Genomic DNA, 23,027 nt, shown 5'->3' on the forward strand with positions numbered 1-23,027 from the left:
TGCCTGCCACTTGTTTGAAGAGATCCTGAAAGTGTTTCAGATCATCCGGTGGGGAGATGTCACCTGGGCATATCACCTCATCCAGGGAAGACGAGGAGCAGTCTGCTGGAGAAGTTTCTGGTTTAGGGTCTTCTGCTTCAGACAACTGTCCCTCTTCCGGTTCGGATTGGTCTAGCTGAATCATTGGACTCTTAGCTGGAGAAGGTGAGTCTAGGTGTTGTGATCGGTGAGGTAAGTATTCTGCTGTTGGTGGTTGGCAGATGCAGGAAGATCCCCTATGCGATGATGGTGTATGGTCACGCTGGGGACGATCGTCATACGATCTATGATAGCTCTCATAATACCGCTCAGAACACGACAGGGAGGAGTGTCGAGAGGAGTGTGCACTACCATGCTGGATATAATAGACGCAACACAGAAAGCGTCTAACAGACCTGTACCTTGAAAATCGGGAGGGTGAACGAGATCGTGAACGGGACCGACGTGCTTCTAAATACATCCCTATAATTACGCCGGCTGTACGTGATCCATGAAGGAGAAACATTATAGTCACGACAGCGACCATGCCTTCCTGGTGAAACAGCTGGAGAAAAAGACCTGCCCCTATAATGGGTCTTTGACAATGACTTCCTAGGTCTTGAAGCCTCATCCATCCCCACAGCCACAGGGGAGGCAGGCACAGAGTGGAACTGAAGCGGTGCCGGGGAAATCAGCTGTTGCTGTGCTGATGCCGGTGCTGGTAGAACTCCCGGTGCCGGGGTTAACAACGGTACCGAGTCTGAGGCATTGAAATGTTCTGCCTCGGATACCGGTGCCAGAGGGGACGGTGCCATTACCATCATCGGGGCCGGTGAGGCAGGCGCCGTTACAGCAGGTGCCGCTGAAGCTGGTGCCGAGCGGCTGGTCAATTGTGGCACCGGTGCCTCTGTCAATTTCAGGGAGCGCGCAGCTGAAGCCGGTGCAGACTTGCTGGCCAGCTGCGGCACCGCTCCCGATGTCGGCCCCGAATCCGCTCTCACTCTGGGCGGTGGGGGCTCTCTCATGCCAGCCCCCAGCAAGTTGTCAGGACACCTTGGAAGTCCCTGCCGATGTTGTGGCTGCTGCAGGGAAAGAGCGCGTTAGGGACGGCTTTGATGTTTTGGAGACAGCCAGTCCCGGAGAAGCCGCTCTTCTCTTATGCTCGGAGGTTTTGTGGCTGCAGGAGGGATCAGGTCAGGCTGCAATGCCTTGCCGAACATTAACATCCTTGTCTTCATCTCCCGCTCCCTCCGGGCTCTTGAGGTTAGCTTGCGACAATGGGTGCACTTTTCGGGGACATGAGCTTCCCCCAGGCATCTGATACAAGTGTCATGGCCGTCAGCCGTTGGCATGGCTTCACGGCACACGGAGCATTTTTTAAAGCCAGTTGATCCAGGCATTGTCAGCACAGTTAGAGAAACTGAATGCCTGGGTAATCCCCCGTTGTGGGTAGTCATTTTCACCACTTTAGCGCTTTGCTGAAGCGCTTCTCAAAGAAAAACGGTTTTGAGAGAAAAACTTCTCTCTTTTTTTTTTGAACAGAACAACAAGTAACAGGAACACGACTAACACAACTTTAACTATTTACAGATAGAAAACTATCTAAAAACATCACTGAAGAAAGAGTTCAGGGAGCTCCGACTGCAACCTGAGGCGGTTGAGAGGAACTGATGGTTGCCGGCCCGCGCATGGCTGATCAAAGGTGCGAACGCTATCCTGGGGAAGTACGCATGTGCGAGCCGGCAGAGCACAGCTCTGAAAAGTCTCCGAGCCGCGGCGCCGGGTCGGGACCCGACACCTAGAGTGGAGCACCCACGGGGCATCTCGAAGAAGAACTCCTGAAGATAGCTGTCTACTTTGCTTTGTTGGGGAAGATTTGCCAGCCAAAAGTCAAGAGCTGAAATTTCATGTAGGAAAAAAAGTCTTCATCACCAAAAGCACTAACTGCTCTTGAAATGTTGTCTAACAAGAGAAAAATACTGTATATTAGATACTTAAGACAGTACCTATATCACAATACAACAAATATTAAAATAAGTAAAGACACAGACTACCACAGCTATCCCTCAAACTATAAAAGCAAGTAGTTCTGTGGCACCTTAGAGATTTTTTGTTAGTCTTTAAGGGCATGGGCACACTGGGGAAATTATTTTGAAATAAGTTATTTTGAAATAACTCCCAAAATAATTATTTCGAAATAGCACGTACACGCTACAAGGCACCATTGAAATAGCACAAAATTGTATTGAAATAGCACATCCACACTCACTGAAGCCTGAATTGCATTTAAAGTCCCCGGAAGCACTCTGTGGAGGGCATCAGGAGAATAGTCACTTCTTGTAGTTGCTTCCTGAGGCTAGCTGAGATTTGTGATGAAAGGGGCTCCTCTCTAAAGCTGAGTCTGAAACGCCACTTCTCCACTGCCTACCCCCTCATAGGACACCAAACTCATGCTGCGTGCTCTGGTTGCCCTTGTTGATGCCATAGCACTCACACCATGGAGCTGCTGCAAAGCAGTGCCAGGCTGTTGGGCCTCATGCTGTGCCTCATGGCACACTTCATTCATACTGCCCACGTGATGCTTCAGGACCACAACAAGCAGCCCAGACCAGGGGACCCCTTCACCCAGGCCCTGACATTCATGATGCACCAAATTTCCATGCATCCTCTGCACACTGTAGAACACCTCTTCTGGCGGTGGGAGATCAGTTCCGACTGGTGGGATTGCATCGTCATGAAGCAGTGGGACATCCAGCAGTGGCTCCAGAAATACCGCATGCGAAAGGCCACCTTCCTGGAGTTCTGCAAGTGGCTCGCCCCTGCCCTTAGTTGAAAGGACACCCATCTGCGACCTGCCACCCCCCTGCAGAAGTGCGTTGCCATCATCCTCTGGAAGCTCACCATGCCAGACAGCTACCGTTCTGTGGGGAACCAATTTGGCATGGGAAAATCCAGTCGGGCCATACTCATGAGGTTTAACTATTTTACTGAAAGGGTGGTGAAGCACTGGAATCAGTTATCTAGGGAGGTGGTGGAATCTATACCCTTAGAGGTTTTTTAGTCCCTGCTTGACAAAATCCTGGCTGGGATGGTTTACTTGGGGTTGGTCCTTGTTTGGGAAGAGGATTGGACTTGGTGACCTCCTGAGGTCTTTTCCAACCTGTGATGGGGTATATCAACCCTGCATTGAAGAGCATGGAGTGAACTGGGCCCTGCTGGCTGAAAGAGCCCCTCCCCCACAGCCCTGCTGGGCATGCTCCCAGTGGAACCAAATTATAAAAGGCCCTGGGGCGGCTCAGTCAGGCCTGACCACTGAAGGGGAAGGAGATGCTGGAGTAGTCCTGAAGAAAGAATGATTAGACCTTTCAGTGGCAGCCAGGCTGGGAGGTGCTACCTGCAGGGCCATTGGATTGCAGGGAGACAACAGGAAGGACATCCGCTGGACCCTGGGTGGGGAGTTTCCCTGGAATGCTGAGCGTGTTGTGACAGCATTCCCTGCTGAGTGAGGCAGCGGCTCCAGCCACTGCCTGCTGGGACCCAGTGGAGTGAGAGGGCCCAGGTTCCCCTACCCTCCTATAGCTGGCTTGAGGTAGCAAACTGTGCCTTTAAGCCTGTAAACTAGGCCTCAAGACCATAGTAATCCAGCTATAAAGGCCCATATGTGGACTTTAGCCTCTTGGCTGTATTACCCCTAGTAGGAGGGGATTGAGGAATGGACTCTGGCCACCAGGCTGTAGTAACCCGAATATTAGGGCCTGTGTGTAGTCTTTGGCTGTGGGACCATATTATGCCCTCAGGGGGGATGTATGTAGGGACCCCAGTGGGTAAGCCGTTAAGGGGGTCTAAGCTCAAGGGACCTCCTAGAGTAGGTCACCCCACAACAGAACCCTGGGATTTTATGTTTCTATGATTGTATAGGTGGTCAAGGGTATCATAGAATCATAGACTACTAGAATTGGAAGGAACCGCGAGAGGTCATCGAGTCCAGTCCCCTGCCCTCATGACAAGACCAAGCACTATCCAACCTGCTCTTAAATATCTCCAATGTTGGAGATTCCACAACCTCCCTTGGCAATTTACTCCAGTGTTGAACCACCCTAACAGAAAGAGTTTCTTAATGTCTAACCTAAATCTCCTTTGCTGCAATTTAAGCCCATTGCTTCTTGTCTTAAACTGCAACACCATCCTGCTGTGGAGGGTCATCACTCTGGGGAAGGTGAACTCCCATCGTCACTGACTTTACCAACTGCAGGGGAGACATTGATAGCACCCACATCCCCATCCTGGTCCCCGATCACAGTGCCTCCAAATACATCAATAGAAAAGGGTTCTTTTCAATGGTGCTGCAGGCCCTCGAGGACCACAAGGGACAGTTTCCAGACATTTACGTAGGATGGTTGAGGAAGGTACACGACGCCTGCATAATATGGAACTCAAGCTTTTTCCCCAGGATGCACACTGGTACATTTTTCCCCAATCGCACCATCAGGATTGGGGACGTCGACATACCCATGTGCATACTAGGCGACGGAGCCTACCCCTTACTCCTCTGGTTGATGAAGCCCTACATTGGTAATCTGGACTCCACCAAAAAAACCTTCAATGCCAGGATCAACAGATGCCACATGGTAGTTGGGTGTGCCTTCAGCTGCCTCAAAGGGAGGTTCTGGAGTCTCTTCACTTGCCTGGACCTCAGCAAGCACATCATCCTGCAGGTGGCGGCAGCCTACTGTATGCTCCACAACATCTGTGAGAGCAAGGGGAGACTTTCCTGCCAGGGTGGGGGCAGAGGCTCAGCAACTGTCCAGGACTTATTTGCAGCCAGACACTGCTGCCATTCAGCAAGCACATAAGGGGGCTGTGCTCATCCAAGAGGCCTTGAGGGAGAATTTCAGCCAAGGCCACCTGTGAGACTCTCCCTGGGCCTCCCCACAAGGGGCCTCTGCATTGCCCTTGTGTGTCTTTCCTCCGCCCCTCCTTCCTTTCCCTGCCCTCCCTCCCCATCTTCCCTCCTCAACCTAATAAAAAAGCATATTTGTTTCAACACAAAACTCTGATTATTTATTTGGGGGATATACAATGGTGGAGGGGCTGAAGAAAGAATCTAGAATGGGGGAGAGAGAAGTAGAGGGACTCCGGGATGGGGTTAGGACTGGTGCCTGCCTCGGGTAGCTCAGGAGGCTTCAGCTGCCTAAGAGGTTCCACCACCATGTGTTTGCGGGCCCTGGTGGCTAGGAAGAGAAGCTGGGGGCAGGTGTGGGTGCTGGGAGTGGGGCAGGGAGCTAGAGGGGCAGGTGTGGTGAGGTGGCTGGTGGACTGCTCCATACATGTCAACGTGTGCTCCATGACAGGCTCCCTCAGCTCCTGGCCAGCCCCATGCTCCTCTTGGACAGCAGCCCACTCTTGGTGTTCCTCATCAAAGCTGTGGATGAGGGAACAGAGGCAGTGCAGGTGCTCCCGCATCAGATCCTCATGGGGTTGCCTTGGCCTGCCACTCTTGCAGAGTCAAGATGATGGTTTGAGAGGTGATGGATGCACCATGCTCACAGCTGGCCCAACTGTGAAGAAAAGTTACAAGGGCAGTCAGCTCAGGAGACAGTGTGCATGAACCCTAGTTACAAGCTTCAGGGGGTAGCTGAGTTAGTCTGTACAGGATAAACTTAAAAAACAACAAATAGTTTGGTAGTACTTTAATGACTAACAAAACATGAAGATGGTATCATGAGCTTTCATGGGCACAGCCCACTTCTTCACAAGAGCAGCCATCTCAGGAGACAGTGTGCATGAACTCTACCTCTAATACCTGAGCAGACACTGAGGTCTCAGTTCAGATGATGGGAATGTGCTTCAGGCAAGACTATCTCTTGCCTAGACAGTGGGCACATTCCTGCAGGGGCACAGACATCCCAGGGGACCTTTGCTACTCCCATGTCCTGGGCACAAGCAGGCATGGAAATGTGCTGGCTAACCCATGAGCCTGCAGGCAGGAGGGGGAGACAGGGCGGCTCGGCTTCCTACTGTGCCTGGCACATATCAAGTCCAGCAGTGGCATCGTCCTGCAGAGAAAACTTCTATCCCTGCTGGCTGGAGGGGAGGATGTTGGGGGAGGTGTGTGTGAGTGGCAGAGGCTGCTTTCCAGAGAGAATGCTACTGGGGTCCCCTCTCTGTCCGCCCACCAGAAGGTTCCCATGCAGGGGATTGGTCTCTGCATCGTTGCGCTTGACCGGGAGTGGATGCTGCCCGAGTGCAAGCATGAGCCTGTTCCATATGTGGCACTGTGTGTTTACATGACCCCAGCCTCTTTAGTGGTGGCTTGTCATGGTAAGGTGTCCCACCGCAGAGCTGGAGTAAGGCAGGCCTGTCCAGGAACTTTGTGAGAAGGCTCGAGGGGCTCCTGTATGAGTATCATGGGGCTGAGTGCTTCGGACTGATGCTCCATGTGCACCCTCATGCACAAGCTGTTGTGTGAGTCCCAGGCTGAGACGGCTGAGCGAGTAGTGTGCAGCCCCTCGCTGCCTGCTCTCGCATATGTATAGGGAAAGTGATGGAACTCACCTGAAAAGCCTTTGCCAGATTTGCCTGAGCCGTGGGAGACATCCTGGGAGGGGGGACCAGCTCCAGACTAATGATGACCTCCTGGCTTCAGGGGCATGGTGTCCAATCCAGCCTGTTCCTCCTCCCCTTCATCATCCTTTTTCACAATCTTACCCTCAGGGAGGCTGACAATAGGTGTGTCCTGGCCGGAGTTGTTGACGAGAGTGGGGAGGTGACTAGCCTCCCTCCCAGGGATGGCATCTAGCTGCTCATAGTAGTGGCAGGTGTGTGGTGCTGCCCCAGCATGGGAACTCTGCTCCCTGGCCTTGGTGTACAACTGCCAGAGTTCCTTAGTTTTCATCTGCACCTGGTCTAGGGTGTGGCAGTGCCCCTTGTGGGCCACTCTAGCAGCCATCTGGCTGTTGACTTCGGCATTGCACCTCTTGGTGCAGAGATCCTGGATGTTGGTCTCCTTGCCCGAGACCTTAATGTGATCCAGGATCTTCATATCAGTGCAGGCCGGTGCCTTCTTTTGCTCCTGACCAGAGGCTCCAGAGGTCGTTGCAGGAGTACTAGCAGCCATGTGGGGCTCAGAGAAAGTGCTGGGGTCTGTCACGCATGCAGTGAATGGTGCTATATGGCACGGGGCTGGCAGGGCTAGTGTGGTGCCACAAGCCCTTTCCCTTCTGCCTGCAGCTTTAAAGTCTGCAGGAAAATGGGAGGAGTGGAGTTGTCAGGGGTGTGGCCAGAGTGGCCACAAGGGCAGCTGTGAGAGACTTCTGGAGGCCAATTATTTTAAAATAACATCAGCTGAGCATCCACACTAACACTATTTTGAAATAACAAGCCCATTATTTTGAAAAAACGGGCTTCGTAGTGTGGATGCTCACCTTGTTATTTTGAAATAAGGGTTCTCCCTTATTAACTCTCTATTGTAGACCAGGGCTTTGGTGCCACAGGACTACTCAATATTAACATTCGTGTAATTATGTATTACTGTGTATGTTTATAAATATTTAAACCTTTCTCTGACAGTAAGTCAGAAGTAAGAGACATATGGGGCAGGTGAGAGCACACTATTTGGTTACCTCTTATTACACCAGCATTACAGCTGCAAAGCACAAGTAGCATTACGAAAGAGCAACAAAAGATCCCACATTTAAAATATTTTAAAATACAAAAGTTCTAACAAATGGCTATTGCTATTTTATTCATTAGAATGTACAGACCACCATTAAACAGTGAAAAGGACTACAGAAAATTATTGATATACACTGTAAAATAAAATTTATTTAATCTTAAATTAAATACATACTTCTATCAAAAGGAAAGAAAGAAAAAAATTGGTCTACAGACATCAGCAGAAGTTAAAACTTCTAACTATGCAGAATAAAGTGGAAAAATCCAATCACCAAAGGAACATAAAATTCCCTTAAGTATAACAACTTTGCACATGCTCATTGATTTCAAGTACATGACAAGATGCCTACTAAACAAGTTAAATCTATGAACCATCTCTGGAATGTAACACGTTTCATGAAATTAAGAACAGCCGCTATGAGAAAAATGTGGAGAACAAGTACATATAGTCCACAAATGCCTCTAAACCTTATAACAGTTCTCAAATCAGAAATCAAATCAGAAACTAAGACTAACAAAAGTAATTAAGATTCTGCATCAATAGAAAAGAACAAGCAGTTTCCACTTATGAGATGAAGATAACAAAAGAACTTATTCAAAAATATAATACAGGTTGAACCTCTAGTCTGGCACTCACTGGTCCGGCAACATCCAGGGTCTGGTATGATTTTAGTTAGACTTATGTCCACTTATTATGGATGTGGCCACGTTTCCCATGGCCACATAAAGTTTGTTTACAGTCACCAGTTCTGGCTCTCAGTGTTCTTGCTGTTATTTAGCTCTAACTTACCTCTAAATGTCTTCTAAGAGCACAGTAAGCAGTGGAAGCCTGGGTAATGCTGCTAGATAATGTCGACCTCCCATGGTTTAGTAAATTCTCTGGTTCAGAACCAGTCAAATCCCGTGGATGCCAGATTACAGAGGTTCAATCTGTACTACATACAACTAGTAATATCTCTTTGAAACCCCAACCTCAAAGAAACAGCCACAGATTTCTCAGCAGGGATACACAAAAATCCCATACTGAAATTCATACTCAAGCTAGACAATGTATAAACAAATACTGGATTTATTTAAAGCTCTTTAAAAGAATGTTAATAATACAGCATACAAAAAATTAACTTCCCTGTAAATTTAATATAATTCTAGAAAATAGAGGAAGGAAGACTTGTAACTGAGGTAGACTTCAGAAGACTATGCATGTAATTCCAAATGCAGTGTTCTAGTGGAAAGTGCTCTCCTAGTATCAGAGAAATTCTAATACCAATAAATGTTAGAATTTTGCCAAGCTTAAATGTTGGAAGTTTGTCTACAACAAAATAAGGCCATATGATTCAATAAAAATTTTCACAGATGTGATTATGTTTATCCCTCTTCAGCAAAGTATTTAAATATTTGTTTCACTATAAGCACGCACTTAAGCTCTTTGGTGAATTAGGGCCTAGTATTCATTCTGTTCAGCTTATATATGCAGCATGTACACATAGTTTATTTGTATGCAAGATATATAGAGCAAAAAAATTGGTCCAATCAAGATTATGCACATTTGGTAAAACATAAGTTTTGAACTATAACTTGAAAATATTTCCCAAGATATTTGGAACATTCCTATATGCAGCATTTCTACTGGTTCTGATTAATCTGCACAAACACATAGCACATTTCTAACTTCATTTGTTTCTGGGCTGATTTCCAGTGTTCACATTTACACATTACTCATACAAACTCAGATTATGTCTGTATTTTTCAATCAAAACTGAAAACAGTAAACAGATTATATTAATCTATATTTATTGACTGTTCATAAAGATTCCTGTAATGCAGATAGAATTAAATGTGCTTGGCAAAGACAAAAAACCTTTTAAATTCTACTTATTCATTCTCAGGAAATTATTAACTTCAGAAATATACAGTACTGTAGTCTGATTTCAAGATTCTTCAGCAAATTAACATCAAGATTAACCCTGGTCATTTTGGGAAGGCAAATTCAAATCAGCAGTAATCCGAGGCCATCGAAAATGTCTTTTATTCACAAGGGCTTTATGATTTTAAAATCCTTTATAGTACCAGCATCCTTAAAGTAAGCACACAATATCCAGTGGAGTCCAATTAGCAATTTGTATTATATGCCAGGTTTGTTTTTTCTCATTCCTTTAATAGACATTTCATAAGCCTTCAAACACTAATTAGGAAGGAAGATAGAAGTGAAATCTTTTCTGCTCCAAAACTGTATAAACATTCTGTTTTCCACATGTAAACCTACATGTATATATTTCCAGTGATACTGACTGCTGAAAGTTCCTTAGTGGAAGGTCATCTCTTCTCCTACAAAATTATTCACTTCTGAAGACTGTTCCCTTTCAGTATAAGGTAGATAGTTTTTATATTTTCCCGATTATCAACCTAAATATATATGCAAGTGAAGAGTTCTAAAGATACAAGAAGCTACACAAATTTCTCTGTTGTCAAAGCAGTGTGGGGATGATGTGCAAAAAGACACCATATATCTTATTTATAACACACATTTTTTGAGTCTTAATTATTTGGAATAGTACACTGATGATTAAGGCTAAGATTTTGTCATGGATATATTTAATAAAAGTAACAGACGGGTTACAGGCAGTGTTCCCTGTAAGCTGTGCAATTGTGTGGCTACTTAGGAGAGAGTCAATTGCTGCCTAACTGATTAAAAGAGTGCCTACAGATAGGTGTTTTGTTTGTTGTTGCATGTGTACAAATGCCACAACGCGCACACACATTTATTCTGCACATGGGATGGAAAAAACTCTGCACATGGATTGAAAAGATTAGAGGGACCATTGGTCACAGACAATAAAGAAAAACTGACAGAAGCTCATGGACCTGTTTGTGATTTTTACTAAAAATATCCATGATTAAATGAGAAGGGGCTGGCTGGGATCTCCTTGGGACTCCCACCACCTGTGGTTCCCCAACCCTGTAGAACATGCACACTGAAAGCTGGGGCTGCAGAGTCATCAAAATATTGTATTCAAAATATTGTATTTAAAAACACCAATATACTTACAGAGCAGACCATTTTTCAAAATTCTAAACTTATCTGTATTTCAGCATATCCTGGGTCCTCACAAAATAGGCATTAAACTGCACATCACTGAATTTTAAAATATATATTTCATTTTAGAGGCTTAAAAGTTTCAGATATGTAGGAATTTGGGAAGTATAAAAACCTCCTTAAAAACTATAAAAAATGTGAACATTTCCAGTTTTCCTCCTCAATCAAATTATGGGGCAAAAATGTTTGCACTGTGACAGGCTACATAATGTTACATCTCACCAACTATAAATGATTGAAAATCAGAGTTTATGAGGGATAGAGTGACAGATCATTAAGACTAATGGAAATAAATGACACTGTTACAGTATGTGGAAAAAGTGACAGCAAATGACAGCAAAAATAACTCATGTATCATACTAGGATTTTCAGTCAGTATAGTAATGGAAATCTATTCAATGCATAGCATTAGTGTAATATCACTTTGATGCTAAAATATATATATTAATATGTAAGAACTGATTGCCAAACTAATAAAAGAGTATTTGAGGTTTATTCAATTATTATGTTTATATTTCTAACAAGACAAATAATTTTATTTCACCATTGTGCTTTTTATTCATGTAGTGACAACTTGCTTACTTCAATATACGTTGTTTTTTTTTAATCTGGTAAATGCTCTTATAAGATACATAAGGAAGCAATGATTTCATGAGAAAGTGTTCAGATACTATTCTGTATTTTTACTATGCTGACAGAGTCTAGACTACATTCCTCTTTCGAAAGAGGAATGTAAATGAAGGAAATTGAAAATGCAAATGAAGTGCCAATTTACAAATCTTGTGTTTCATTTGCATAATTGCATCTGATCGCTTTTTTGAAAAAGGTTTTTTTGAAAAAAGCAGTCTAGACATGATTCTTTCAGAAAAAAAACCCTTTTTCAAAAGAACCACATTTAGACTGCTTTAAAAAAAAAAAAAAAACCTTTCAAAAAAGCGATTGGACACGAATATGCAAATGAAGCATGAGCTTTGTAAATCTGCACTTCATTTGCATGTTCGATTTCCTTCATTTACATTCTTCTTTCGAAAGAGGAATGTAGTCTAGATGCACCCTGAGACTTTTTCCAGTTAGAGTGACTTAAATACATATGAAAACTTTATTGGACACAAGTTCATGAATGTGTTAAGGATTTCCCTTAGAAATAATTTAAGTTTATATGCCATTGTACATATCATCTATTCATTGGCTATCCAAAGGGATGTAATCCTTTTATATGTCCTCTGGATCCATTACATCTTTTATAATGAAGGTGTAGGCACTCTAAGGGTGTGTCTAGATTACAGGGTTTTTTTGAAAAAAGTGGCTTTTCGAAAAAACTTCCCCTGCATCTAGACTGCTGCTGTGTTCTTTCAAAAGTAAATCAAAAGAACGTGGCAGTTTTTTCAACCACGGAAAACCTCGTTTTATGAGGAATAATGCCTTTTTCCGAAAGTGCTCTTTTGAAAAAAGACGCTATGTAATGCAAACTGTGCTTTTTTGAAAGAGAACATCCAGACTGCCTGGGTGCTCTACTGGTTGTAGTCTAGACGCTCTCTCTCACTAGAGGCTTTTTCAAAAGTATCTTTCAAAAAAGCCTCTTTCGAAAGAGGCTTGCAGTCTAGATGTAGCCTAAGGGTGCATCTACACAGAAGGGCTTAACTCGAAATAAACTATGAAAATTGAGCTATGTCAATTGCATAGCTTATTTTGACATTGGGACCCTCTACACAGCACTTATTTTGAAATAGAGCACTCTTCCTCCAACTTCCCTCCTTGTACAATGAGGATTACAGGAGTTGGAGTAACTCCAGCTTGACAGTATTTTGACATTTTTTCAAAATAATTGCTTGCTGTGTAGACGCAGACTACATTATTTCGAAATAATGAAAGTTATTTAGAAATAATGTTGCTGTGTAGGCATACCCTAAATGCATTGTAGTTTGCCTCTGAATTCAAAAGTGACTCCTCAACATTTCCATAAGCTAGGAGAAGTGGCTCATAAAAGGAAACAGTTGCATAAAATCCCACCCAGAATTTAAGCTGCTGATCCTGCTCTCCAAGAGCCTTATGTAGAGCAAGTTTTGGCTGCAAATTATAGGGCAGGAGAAAAAGTGGCGGAAGTTGTGAATCTAGAGAAAAATGTGTGAGAGAGTGGGAACAGGAATGGGGAGGAGAAAAAAGAGGAGGGAAAGAATGAGGAGATAAGAAACTGAGTAAGTGAGAAAGCAAAAATGACAAGGAAAGAACAAACATTAAAAAAGGAAAAAGAGCAAAGACAGTTATAAAGTTCATTTAAAGGCACAAGCTACATTTGGGGGTTATAGTAGATCACAAATTGTATGAGCTAACTGTGAGAGGCAGTTGCAAAAAAAGGAAATATTCTAGGGTGTATTAACAGGAGCGTTGTCTGAAACACATGGGAAAGTGATAAATCTTCTTTACTCTGTATCGGTGAGGCTTCATCTGGACTACGTCTACACTATGTTTTTGCGCAAAAACAGCTGTTTTTGCGCAAAAACCTACAGAATGTCTACACCTCAAATGAGCTCTTGCACAATTAAATGGGCTGTTAAACGGCAGAACAGAGGGCTTTTTCCGCCGTAGGTAAACCTCCTTTTCTGAGGCATAAATGCTTTTAGCGCTATGTCATTGTGCAAGAAGTCAAGTGTGGACGCTCCAGAGGGGTTTCTTGCGCAAGAAACCCCTATGGGAAAAAGCACAGGTACACTGATGGCCATTCTGCGAATGGCCATCAGAGCTTTCTTGTGCAAGTGCGTTCATGCAGCGTGGACACTCCCTTGTGCAAAAGCACATCGCTTTTGTGATGTGCTTTGATGTTGTGGACATGCTCTTGTGTGAGACGTTTTTGTGCAAAAGCTCTTGCGCAAAAGGCTTCTTGTGCAAGAAGCATGTAGTGTAGACATAGCCCTAGAGTACTGTGTCCAGATTGGGGTACCACAGTTTACGAATAATGTGTACGAGTCCAGGGGAAAGCTAAAATGTTTTGTTTTTAGCACACTAACTAGGGAGAAGAAGAATACTGATTAACAAACATTTCTAAAAATACATGAGGAAATTAAGTTATACGGTCCTTAGACTGTTGGCAAGAGACCATGAGTACTTTGTTTTGTCTAGTTTGTATTCTTATCCATTATATGCAGTGGACTTTAAAACCAGTGTCTTAGAACATGCTAAAGATGTCTACATCACTCATTGGCATGTACTTAAGTTATATGCAAGGTCACTAAACTCATTGCGCTGCATTCTCCATTTTGCCCAAACTTAGTCCTACATTGGAAAGCAGGTCACTGGGAGCACATTGTGGTTACTGAAGAGAAGCTACAACTTGAGGCACAAAGCAATGGCATAAAGTCTGTCATTGATCTTAAACCAGTGTAGGTTTGGATGTAGCAGACCTCTGTCATATACTTCACCCATTCCCTCTTCTTACTGTAAGGGAGCAGTGGAGCTGGGAGAAGAGTGGAGTGGTTCAAAATCTACATCTGTCAGCTTTCTCCTAGCACAGAAGGAAATTATTTGATGGCTATTTCTGGCCAGTTTAAGCTCAATTTGCACAGGCCATTGTAATGACAAAATCATGTAAAACTGTTCAAAATGGCAAAAAGCACCTCTCAGGACTTTCTTTGTTAATTTTTCTTTTGTTTCTAATTTTCAATCCTGCAGCCATAACTGTTGTCCTTACCAATCTTGTTTTCTTCTCCACTAATATGCTGAGAACTGGTTTATTTTATGGTAAATTTTAAATCCTGGACGCTGCTGTGATAAATTTTATTTTTGAGTGTAGAGAAAAAGACATGCATATCTGCTTTCAACCTTCTCTCCATCCCAGCTAAAATTACTTCATAAACTGATATAAAGAAATAAAAGGTAGAGAAATTTGGATCAATCAAACTTTAAAAATCTCTAAAGCTTCACTCACCTTCTTCATGAGACAGTAGGTAGGGATTTTAAAATTTAAAAAATTCTCACTAAAAAAACAAAAGTCACTTTAGTTTTATACCAAAATTTGGATCAGGTACTATTTAAGCTGATTATCAAAACAGTATTTTAACATCTCCTGGATATCAAGAATAAAAACAACAGGTCACAGTAAATAAGTAATTCCTTTGTGTCAAATCCAGTGAGCCGGTTTTGATTTAAAAATACATGCTCTTATCATGCGCTGTCACTGTGAGGAAACTTTAATGCAATTACCAGAAAAATTAAATGACACAGTAATTACAAGAAAAAGAACCAGAAAGAAAGGAAGAAATTGTCTTTCATAACCAAATTGCTCACCTATATAGGTTCCACTGTTGTGACCAGCACATTCAGCATCTTCTGGACGAAGTGTAAAAGCATACAGAACAAAAAGCCAAGAAATAAAGCAGAATAGTTAGAAGCCCCGCCACAAATGCGAAAGAAGAGTTATTTAAAATGACAATGATATAAAGCATAGCATAAAAAAGCTTTAATATACCATTGCTTAAAAACATAAAACAACTTTTGTTTTATATTTTAGCTGGAGGTATTCTGGAATTTTGCCACATGCACATTTTGGTCTTTTTTGCCTTTCCATACAGTGCCTTTTTCACAACTACAATTAAACATTTGAAAAAGAATTCTAACTTTACATTATTCACACATTATCACTTCAAGAAAATAGAAAATATGATGCTGCTTAAAAAGCAAAAAAAGAAAAGAAAAGAAAAGAAAAAAAAGCCTTTATTTATGTAAACCAAGCTCTTTGGTAAACTATATATTATCAGATTTTAGCTTAGCGTTTTGGCTCAGTGGATTAGACAGAAAGGTTTTTGATGAAAAACATGCCCTTTCATTTGATATAAAATAGTTATTATGTATATTTTTACATGCCAGAAGCCTTTTGATCAAAAATATGAGCTACAATTTCTAATCCTTTATAAGAAGAAGTCATTTCAAGTAAACAAAGTAGAAGAGATAAGCTGCTATTACTTTAACATATGCTGTGACTTTGCAACTTAGGCTATATACTAACTAAGGAAAAATAAAGGATGTATTACATAAATAAACTTACTACTGTGTTTGAAAGCAATACATTCCTCAATACTGATTGTACTTAGTTAGCAAACACTTAATGAGCTACTGTATTTTGTCACAACACATGAATGGAAAAGTAAGATATTTTAGGGTCACGTAAAGAACTTTCTTCCACTCCATTCCACTTAGCAAGTTCTACCAAGTTTATGTTATGACACTGTTTCTCTTTTTGTAAATATCTATATTTCCCAATATTCAAATAAAGATAAATCCCTGACCACTAGGTGAAACATCTAAGATTAGTTTGAGTGATATCCAGAACTATTTTCTCAATATGAGATGGTTTAATTCAATATACTGGATGTTGTAGAGGGAATATGGAAATTTTGTACATATAACATCAATTGCAAACTTTGAACTACATTCAAATTAATTCTAAACATATGCTCTCTAAATAAAATTACTGGGCTATGCAGGGAAACTTTTGTACATGTACCTTCAATTTCCTCTGAGAAGCACAAAGGAAAAAATAGGAAAGGAAATCATTAAATGTGTTGAAAACACAGCTGAAGAATGAAAAGTTAAATCTAAGAAGAAAAAATGCACCTACCACACTCAACCGTTTCCTCATCTTAGAATAGCCAAAAAACAAAGTATTATTATTTAATACTTTATAAGTAAAAAAAAAAATACATGTATGTTTAGCTGCTCTAAAAATGTCTAAGATAACAACTGTAGAGGCACACACCAATTTATCTACACTGAGTAAAGCCTTTAAATGTCAAAGTTATGTCTGAACTGAAAGAAAGAGGACAGTAAAAGGCACAGCTGCATTATATGCCCTCTACAATCTGAGAATTTTCAGCTATTAATTCATCAGTGGTGACCTATGATCTTATCCAGTTGTGATGAAGCATCTACCTTGAATAAAGAGTAGCACTAGGTAATGATGTTAAATCCCCTCATGTGACTGGTTTAATCAATCAGACCCGGATTTTTTAGAATCGTTACCAGAAATGTGATCTCTTTCAATTTCTACACTTTGGAGTTGCTATTGCATGTTTTAGATGTTTAAAAAATGCCTGCCTATATTTATAACTGTGACAGGTGCTGCAAAAAGGTAAGTTACCTGTTACTTTTGTTCTCAGACAGCCCTATAATTGCAATATGGGGGGGGGGGGCATGAATGTTACTGGGGAATTACTCGCTTAAGTGTTTCTGCTGCTGAGCTTAATTATTCTTTTCTAACAAAGGAACACAAGAACAGCTATACTAGGTCAGACCACAGATCCATCTAGCCTAGCATGTTGTCTTCCGACAGTGGCCAACATCAGGTGCCACAGAGGGAATGAACAGAACGGGTATCATCAAGTGATTCCTCCCTTGTCACCCATTCCCAGCTTCTGATAGAGACTAGGGACAGAAATTCCTATCCATCCTGGCTAATAGCCATTGATGGACTTAGGGGAAGAATGTATTGAGAGAAGATGTATATACCTAACTCCATTAAAAAAGTGGAAGGGTAAAAGGGGAAAGACAATCCAGGGCATGGTAATGCTATTCACATCAGAGATATTCAGTGGCTGGAATATTCATATAAATGTCTATTAAGACCAGAGAGCATGGCCAGTGGTTTCTGACAGAAATGGAAGACTGGTCCCAGAGACTACATTTTCAACTTTTCTTCCAACAGCTAGTAACTGATGACTCAGATTCAGGATGACTTACAACTCCTCTGTTTATCTGAGCATAAGGAAGTACCTTTTCCATTTTGCTCTGGGGCATGGACACAAAAGTTCTCTTTGCTAGGAAACAATCTCTTCAATACTGATCTTGAGAGCTCTTTTGAAGGGGCTAATTTGTAAGAAACGCTCTGAATGACATTTAACTTCTCCATTTGACAAGAGAGAGGAATTCCTACATCTGAGGTGACCACTGGGTAAACTGGAAAATCTTCTAAAGTGGATGATGGCTGGCTTACTGTACTCTGTAGTCTTTCAGAAACACTGATGTTTTGGCTGATCAGAAGCAAAGGTTTTGAGATTATCCTGTTTCTTGAATAATCACAGCTAATGTGAATTAGCACCCTGACTCTGGAAGCAATGAGTCCCTTTGATGCTTGACTTAGAATGTATCATCCTTGGAATATACCATGTCTCTCCTTCCATGGTGACAAGTTGAGACCATGGATGGATCACTGATTCCTTCATGTCTTCATATGGATAAAGATTGCTCTCTATGCTAGGGATGTCAATGTGTAGACCACTACACAAATAACCGATAAGACTAGGCTTATTGGTTAATCCTGTTGACTACATGCATTCCCCCTACCCCCTGGCTGCTTCTATATCAGACCTGGCGTGGAGCAGCCTCTGTGGAGCTCGGACCACCCACAGACAGAGGCTGCTGTCACCCCATGCTGCTGCCTCTGTATTAGAGGCAGCAGTATGGGGCAGCAGATGGAAGCTGGTCTGTGCAGGGACCAGCAACCCTTGTGGATTGGCTCCCACCTACCACCCCACACTGATACTTTTAATAGAGAGGCAACAGTGGTGGGTGAGTGGGGCTGGGAACACACTGGCTGCCAGCCCCATTCCCTGGGGACTATTGAATAATCGTGTAACCACTAAATTTTGATGCGGTTACATGACTATTAAATTACACACTATCTAACATTCCTATTCTCTGCATTCTCTGGCATACAGCAGGTTCTAGAAACTTCTATTGTATCTCCATTTGAAGGCCCAAAAAGGCAAAGCCACAAATATATGCAAATATATCTCCTGAAAGGAGAAACATTCTATCACATCATATGAAAAGGCCATCTCATGTAAATTCTCCTAAATAAAGAGTTTGTTGAGGTCTTCACTAGTTCGAGAATGAATTGAAGCGCTTTCTTTGATTGTTCAACCTGGCACTTCACCGTGTATGATGAATAACTTCCTATGTGGGCAGAAAGCTTCAAGGAGTGGTGCAAAGCCCAAAGACTTTCCAGCATCAAGAATCATAGTCTAGGGATACCAAATCATGAAACCTCTTAGTTTTATCTCTGCCTAAGGTTGACAGCCATCAAGCTTGTGTGGGGAGGAAGTGAAGCTGAGTCATTTCCTATACACAACACAGCTACCATTTTAGAAACTAGCAGGGTGCTATGGAAATGTTTCAGTAGTTACATCATATGGCAGTTAGCTGAAAACAACTCAACGGATTCTATGATTTTTGCCCAGGAGCATTGATGCTGAAAACAGCTGAACAAAACTGTACACCCTGTCTATGATGTAAATCACTTCAAGGCAGGATATGCTACTACCCATCCCCAACACCCTACTTCCATCACCTATGCCCAGGAGTACAGATCCCTCGAGCAAAGGGGCTTGGTCTCAATCATGCTCATAACACTGGTTTACAATTTTTTAGAAGTCGTCTGCTTCAGAGATAAAATGTGCTATTTATTATGTATTTTGATGTGCTGAATTCAAATATGACAATTAAAACAACTGATTGGCTACTGTTTCCAAGATATTTAACTTTTTACATTTTATGTCTATGTATATTGTGTAGATAGTAGAGTTTTAATCATAAATTGTAAACCTAGGTCTTTTCGTGTGTTTATGGTTGCTTTACATGATAATATTTCACCTGTCCTGTTTATGTATGTCAGCCGACGGTCAGGGCAGTGTGTGTGTGTGTGTTTCCGAGAAAAGGTTTAACATCCGTGTCTTTACTGCTAGGACCAGGGTCCCATCGCAGAGGGTGGCCAGCAGGCCAACAGACGCCCCGTTATATAGGAAGAGCTTATTACACCTTAGATTTCAGCTGCTAGAATTCGTAATTCCTTCGCAGCGAGCAGCCTTGGGGAAAGACTGAAAGGTGCCCCAGTGGATTGTGTCACCTGGGTGTGACACAAATCCAAACGCCCAATCTCTCCCTATATCTGTCCCTAATGACCGGCTGAAGTTCTTTTAAATTGTGCTTGGTTCTATTACAGCAACTGAAGGAGTCAGGTTAAAACTTAAACAGTTACAGGTTTATTTGAGGAAGCTTATAAATCATATGGTTGCAATGGCTATTGTTCTATTTCTTAACTACTAGCAAAATATAGATCTTAAAAATGGTTACAAAGAAGATAAAGATAGAAAAAATAGAAATAATGGTACCAAGTAACAGCTTACTCTTTCTATGTGTACACTTAAGACAGAGGACCACATCCAGGTACAATTTTTACCCCCTTCTGTGCCTCTCGACTCCAGCATTTCAGGCCAGGGCCGGTCCCTCAATTCCTAGGAAAGACGAAAATACGAGGTGGGCGTCCCCATAGAACCTCGGGAGGTCAAACACCTAACCCGACCAGCAGGTAGAGGGTAGAATGACACTCAAAGTGAGTGTGTGCTGGGCCCACCTTATATACTCATGGGGTCACGTATTTCTCTTTCTTGTCTGTCATGCCAAATGGGGCTGGTCTGTCTTTTGAGATCAGTTGTTACAAGGGAGTTGTGAACTTAATTTACACTTGTTAGAGAGAATTGAGATGATTAAATTTGAAGTACTGGACATTCTTTTCTCAGTGGGAAATTCCTCTCCCAGGGACTGTGTGTGTTTGAATCAACATAGGTGCCAGCCTGACACTTTTTGCAGCCTCGAGCTTAGCTTATTTCCTTAATCGTTACTCAGAGTCAGAAACTCGCATATCCTGGTCAAAGCAGATCAAAGCTTAATGGCTATGCTGATCTTCTTATTGTTCCTTCTCTGCTCTGTATACAGACATCTCAGAGGGCAAGCAAGATTGTTTGAGATGGGGGGGCTGCCTGGCTACAATGTAACACTTTAAAAATCAGCAAAAGGGTTATATAAATAAAATTTATTATGAAACAAAAGGCAAAAAACTATTATGTACATAGTTTAGTCCTATTCAGTGTCTACTCGGTGCTTCTTGGCTTGTCTCCTGTATTCATTAAATGGAGCACCTCTTGTCACTGTCCAGCCATAGTCTGCAAGCACTGATGGGCTCCATTTGCCCTGATAGCGTTTCTCCATTATTGCAATGTCCTGGTGAAATCGCTCACCGTGCTCATCACTCACTGCTCTGCAGTTCGGTGGAAAAAAATCTAGATGAGAGTGCAAAAAATGTATCTTTAGTGACATATTGCAACCAAGGCTTTTGTATGCCTTGAGGAGGTTTTCCACCAACAACCTGTAGTTGTCTGCCTTGTTGTTTCCGAGAAAATTTATTGCCACTAACTGGAAAGCTTTCCATGCTGTCTTTTCCTTGCCACACAGTGCATGGTCAAATGCATCAACTTGAAGAAGTTCACGAATCTGAGGACCAACAAAGACACCTTCCTTTATCTTAGCTTTACTTAATCTTGGAAATTTTCCATGGAGGTACCTGAAAGCTGCTTGTATTTTGTCCACAGCCTTGACAAAATTCTTCATCAGACCCAACTTGATGTGTAAGTGTGGTAACAAAATCTTTCTTGATTTAACAAGTGGTGGATGCTGCACACTTTTCCTCCCAGGCTCCAATGACTGTCGGAGTGGCCAATCTATCTTGATGTAGTGGGAATCTCTTGCATGACTATCCCATTCGCAGAGAAAACAGCAGTACTTTGTGTATCCAGTCTTCAGACCAAGCAAGAGAGCAACAACCTTCAAATCGCCACAAAGCTGCCACTGAGGTTATGAGGTGTGGTTCAGAGGAGGATGGGAGAAAATGTGGGTCCTGTGACATTGATGGTTCAGGACCAGAAGTTTCATCCTCTTCCTCTTCCTCGTCTGACTCAAGTGAGAATGATTCTGGTGCATCAGGAACCGGCAGTCCTTCTCCGTGGGGTACTGGGCGTATAGCTGATGGAATGTTTGGATAATGCACAGTCCACTTTTTCTTCTTTGACACACCTTTCCCAACTGGAGGCACCATGCAGAAGTAACAATTGCTGGTATGATCTGTTGGCTCTCTCCAAATCATTGGCACTGCAAAAGGCATAGATTTCCTTTTCCTGTTCAACCATTGGCAAAGATTTGTTGCACAAGTGTTGCAGCATGTGTGTGGGGCCCACCTCTTGTCCTGATCTCCAATTTTGCAGCCAAAATAAAGGTGATAGGCTTTCTTAACCATAGTAGTTATACTGCGCTTTTGTGATGCAAAAGTCACTTCACCACAAACATAGCAGAAGTTATCTGCACTGTTCACACAAGTACAAGGCATCTCTGCTCACGCTGGCTAAACAGAAATGTGTCCCTTTGCAAAATCAAACACTGACAAATAAGAGAGCTTCTGTATGATTTCTAGAGCTGATATAGGGCAATTTGTTCAGCAGAGTGATGTAAGCTTTGTTATGATTGCATCATCCATGACTTCTAGAAATAACATGATGCAATTCATATAATGTATGACGCAATACCAGCTTCAGATTGCATCATTCATTGTTTTGCCTAAAAAGCAAGTACTGTCCAAACCCAGTAATAGATTTATTCATAGATCCAGTCAAAGATGTATTTTAGTCATTTCTGGTTTAAACTGAGATCCCTTCCCTTTATAACTCACTTATCCTCCGCCATTCGCAAGTCAAGTGTCGTATATACTGACCCAATAGCGTATCTTGAAAACTAGAGCCAATCAACAATTTTAAGCATCATTTTCGTTCTCAGTGACCCAGAATTAGTAAAGTTTGACTACATTTATTTCACAAGCATTTTGGCTGTAGAGCAGTGTAATAAATTCATGAGCTTGGCTTTTCTAGAGCAGTAGGTAATGTCACCAAAGAAGAACATAGAAACAAGTGACATCACACTATTGGGAAATTGTGGTATTGTGACAAAAAGCACTTTTAACAAGGAATTTTCTGTGCAGCTGTTGTGATCTTTCTTCTTTGGCTACTGTTAAGAGGACCACGGGTGAGCACAGTCTAGTGTGTGTTGAAAAAAGGATATAAGTAGTCCTGATATGTTCATATGTGTTTTAACAGCCACCTACAAGTGGCACATTTGGTTGCCAATGTGAACATCAGATAATTTAACAGGATAATTACCTACCTGCAACAAAGTTAGGGTATGTCTACACTACCCGCCTAGTTCGAACTAGGAGGGTAATGTAGGCATACCGCACATGCAAATGAAGCCCGGGATTTGAATTTCCCGGGCTTCATTTGCATAAGCGGGGAGCCGCCATTTTTAAAACCCCGCTGGTTCGAACCCCGTGCAGCACGGCTACATGAGGCACGAACTAGGTAGTTCGAACTAG

The 23,027-nt window shown here is 42.3% G+C and overlaps 1 protein-coding gene across 10 annotated transcripts in view; it reads right to left on the reverse strand.

The window, feature by feature from the left end:
- Window positions 1-23,027, reverse strand: part of MPP7 (MAGUK p55 scaffold protein 7) — a 303,055-nt gene that overhangs the window by 49,631 nt on the left and 230,397 nt on the right. Inside the window, exons 12-14 of one of the 10 annotated variants that reach the window (XM_089776759.1) lie at window positions 16,398-16,418; window positions 16,284-16,295; window positions 15,068-15,109 (exon numbers count right to left, since the gene is read on the reverse strand). The exons of the other annotated variants lie outside the window; for them this stretch is intronic. Coding sequence (XP_089632885.1) covers window positions 15,068-15,109; window positions 16,284-16,295; window positions 16,398-16,418 — 75 coding nt within the window. The remainder of the gene's footprint in view (window positions 1-15,067; window positions 15,110-16,283; window positions 16,296-16,397; window positions 16,419-23,027) is intronic. 10 annotated transcript variants of the gene reach the window in all.

Source organism: Pelodiscus sinensis, chromosome 2 (genome assembly GCF_052426305.1).
Source record: "Pelodiscus sinensis isolate ZL-2025 chromosome 2, ASM5242630v1, whole genome shotgun sequence".
Lineage (NCBI taxonomy): Eukaryota > Metazoa > Chordata > Testudines > Trionychidae > Pelodiscus > Pelodiscus sinensis.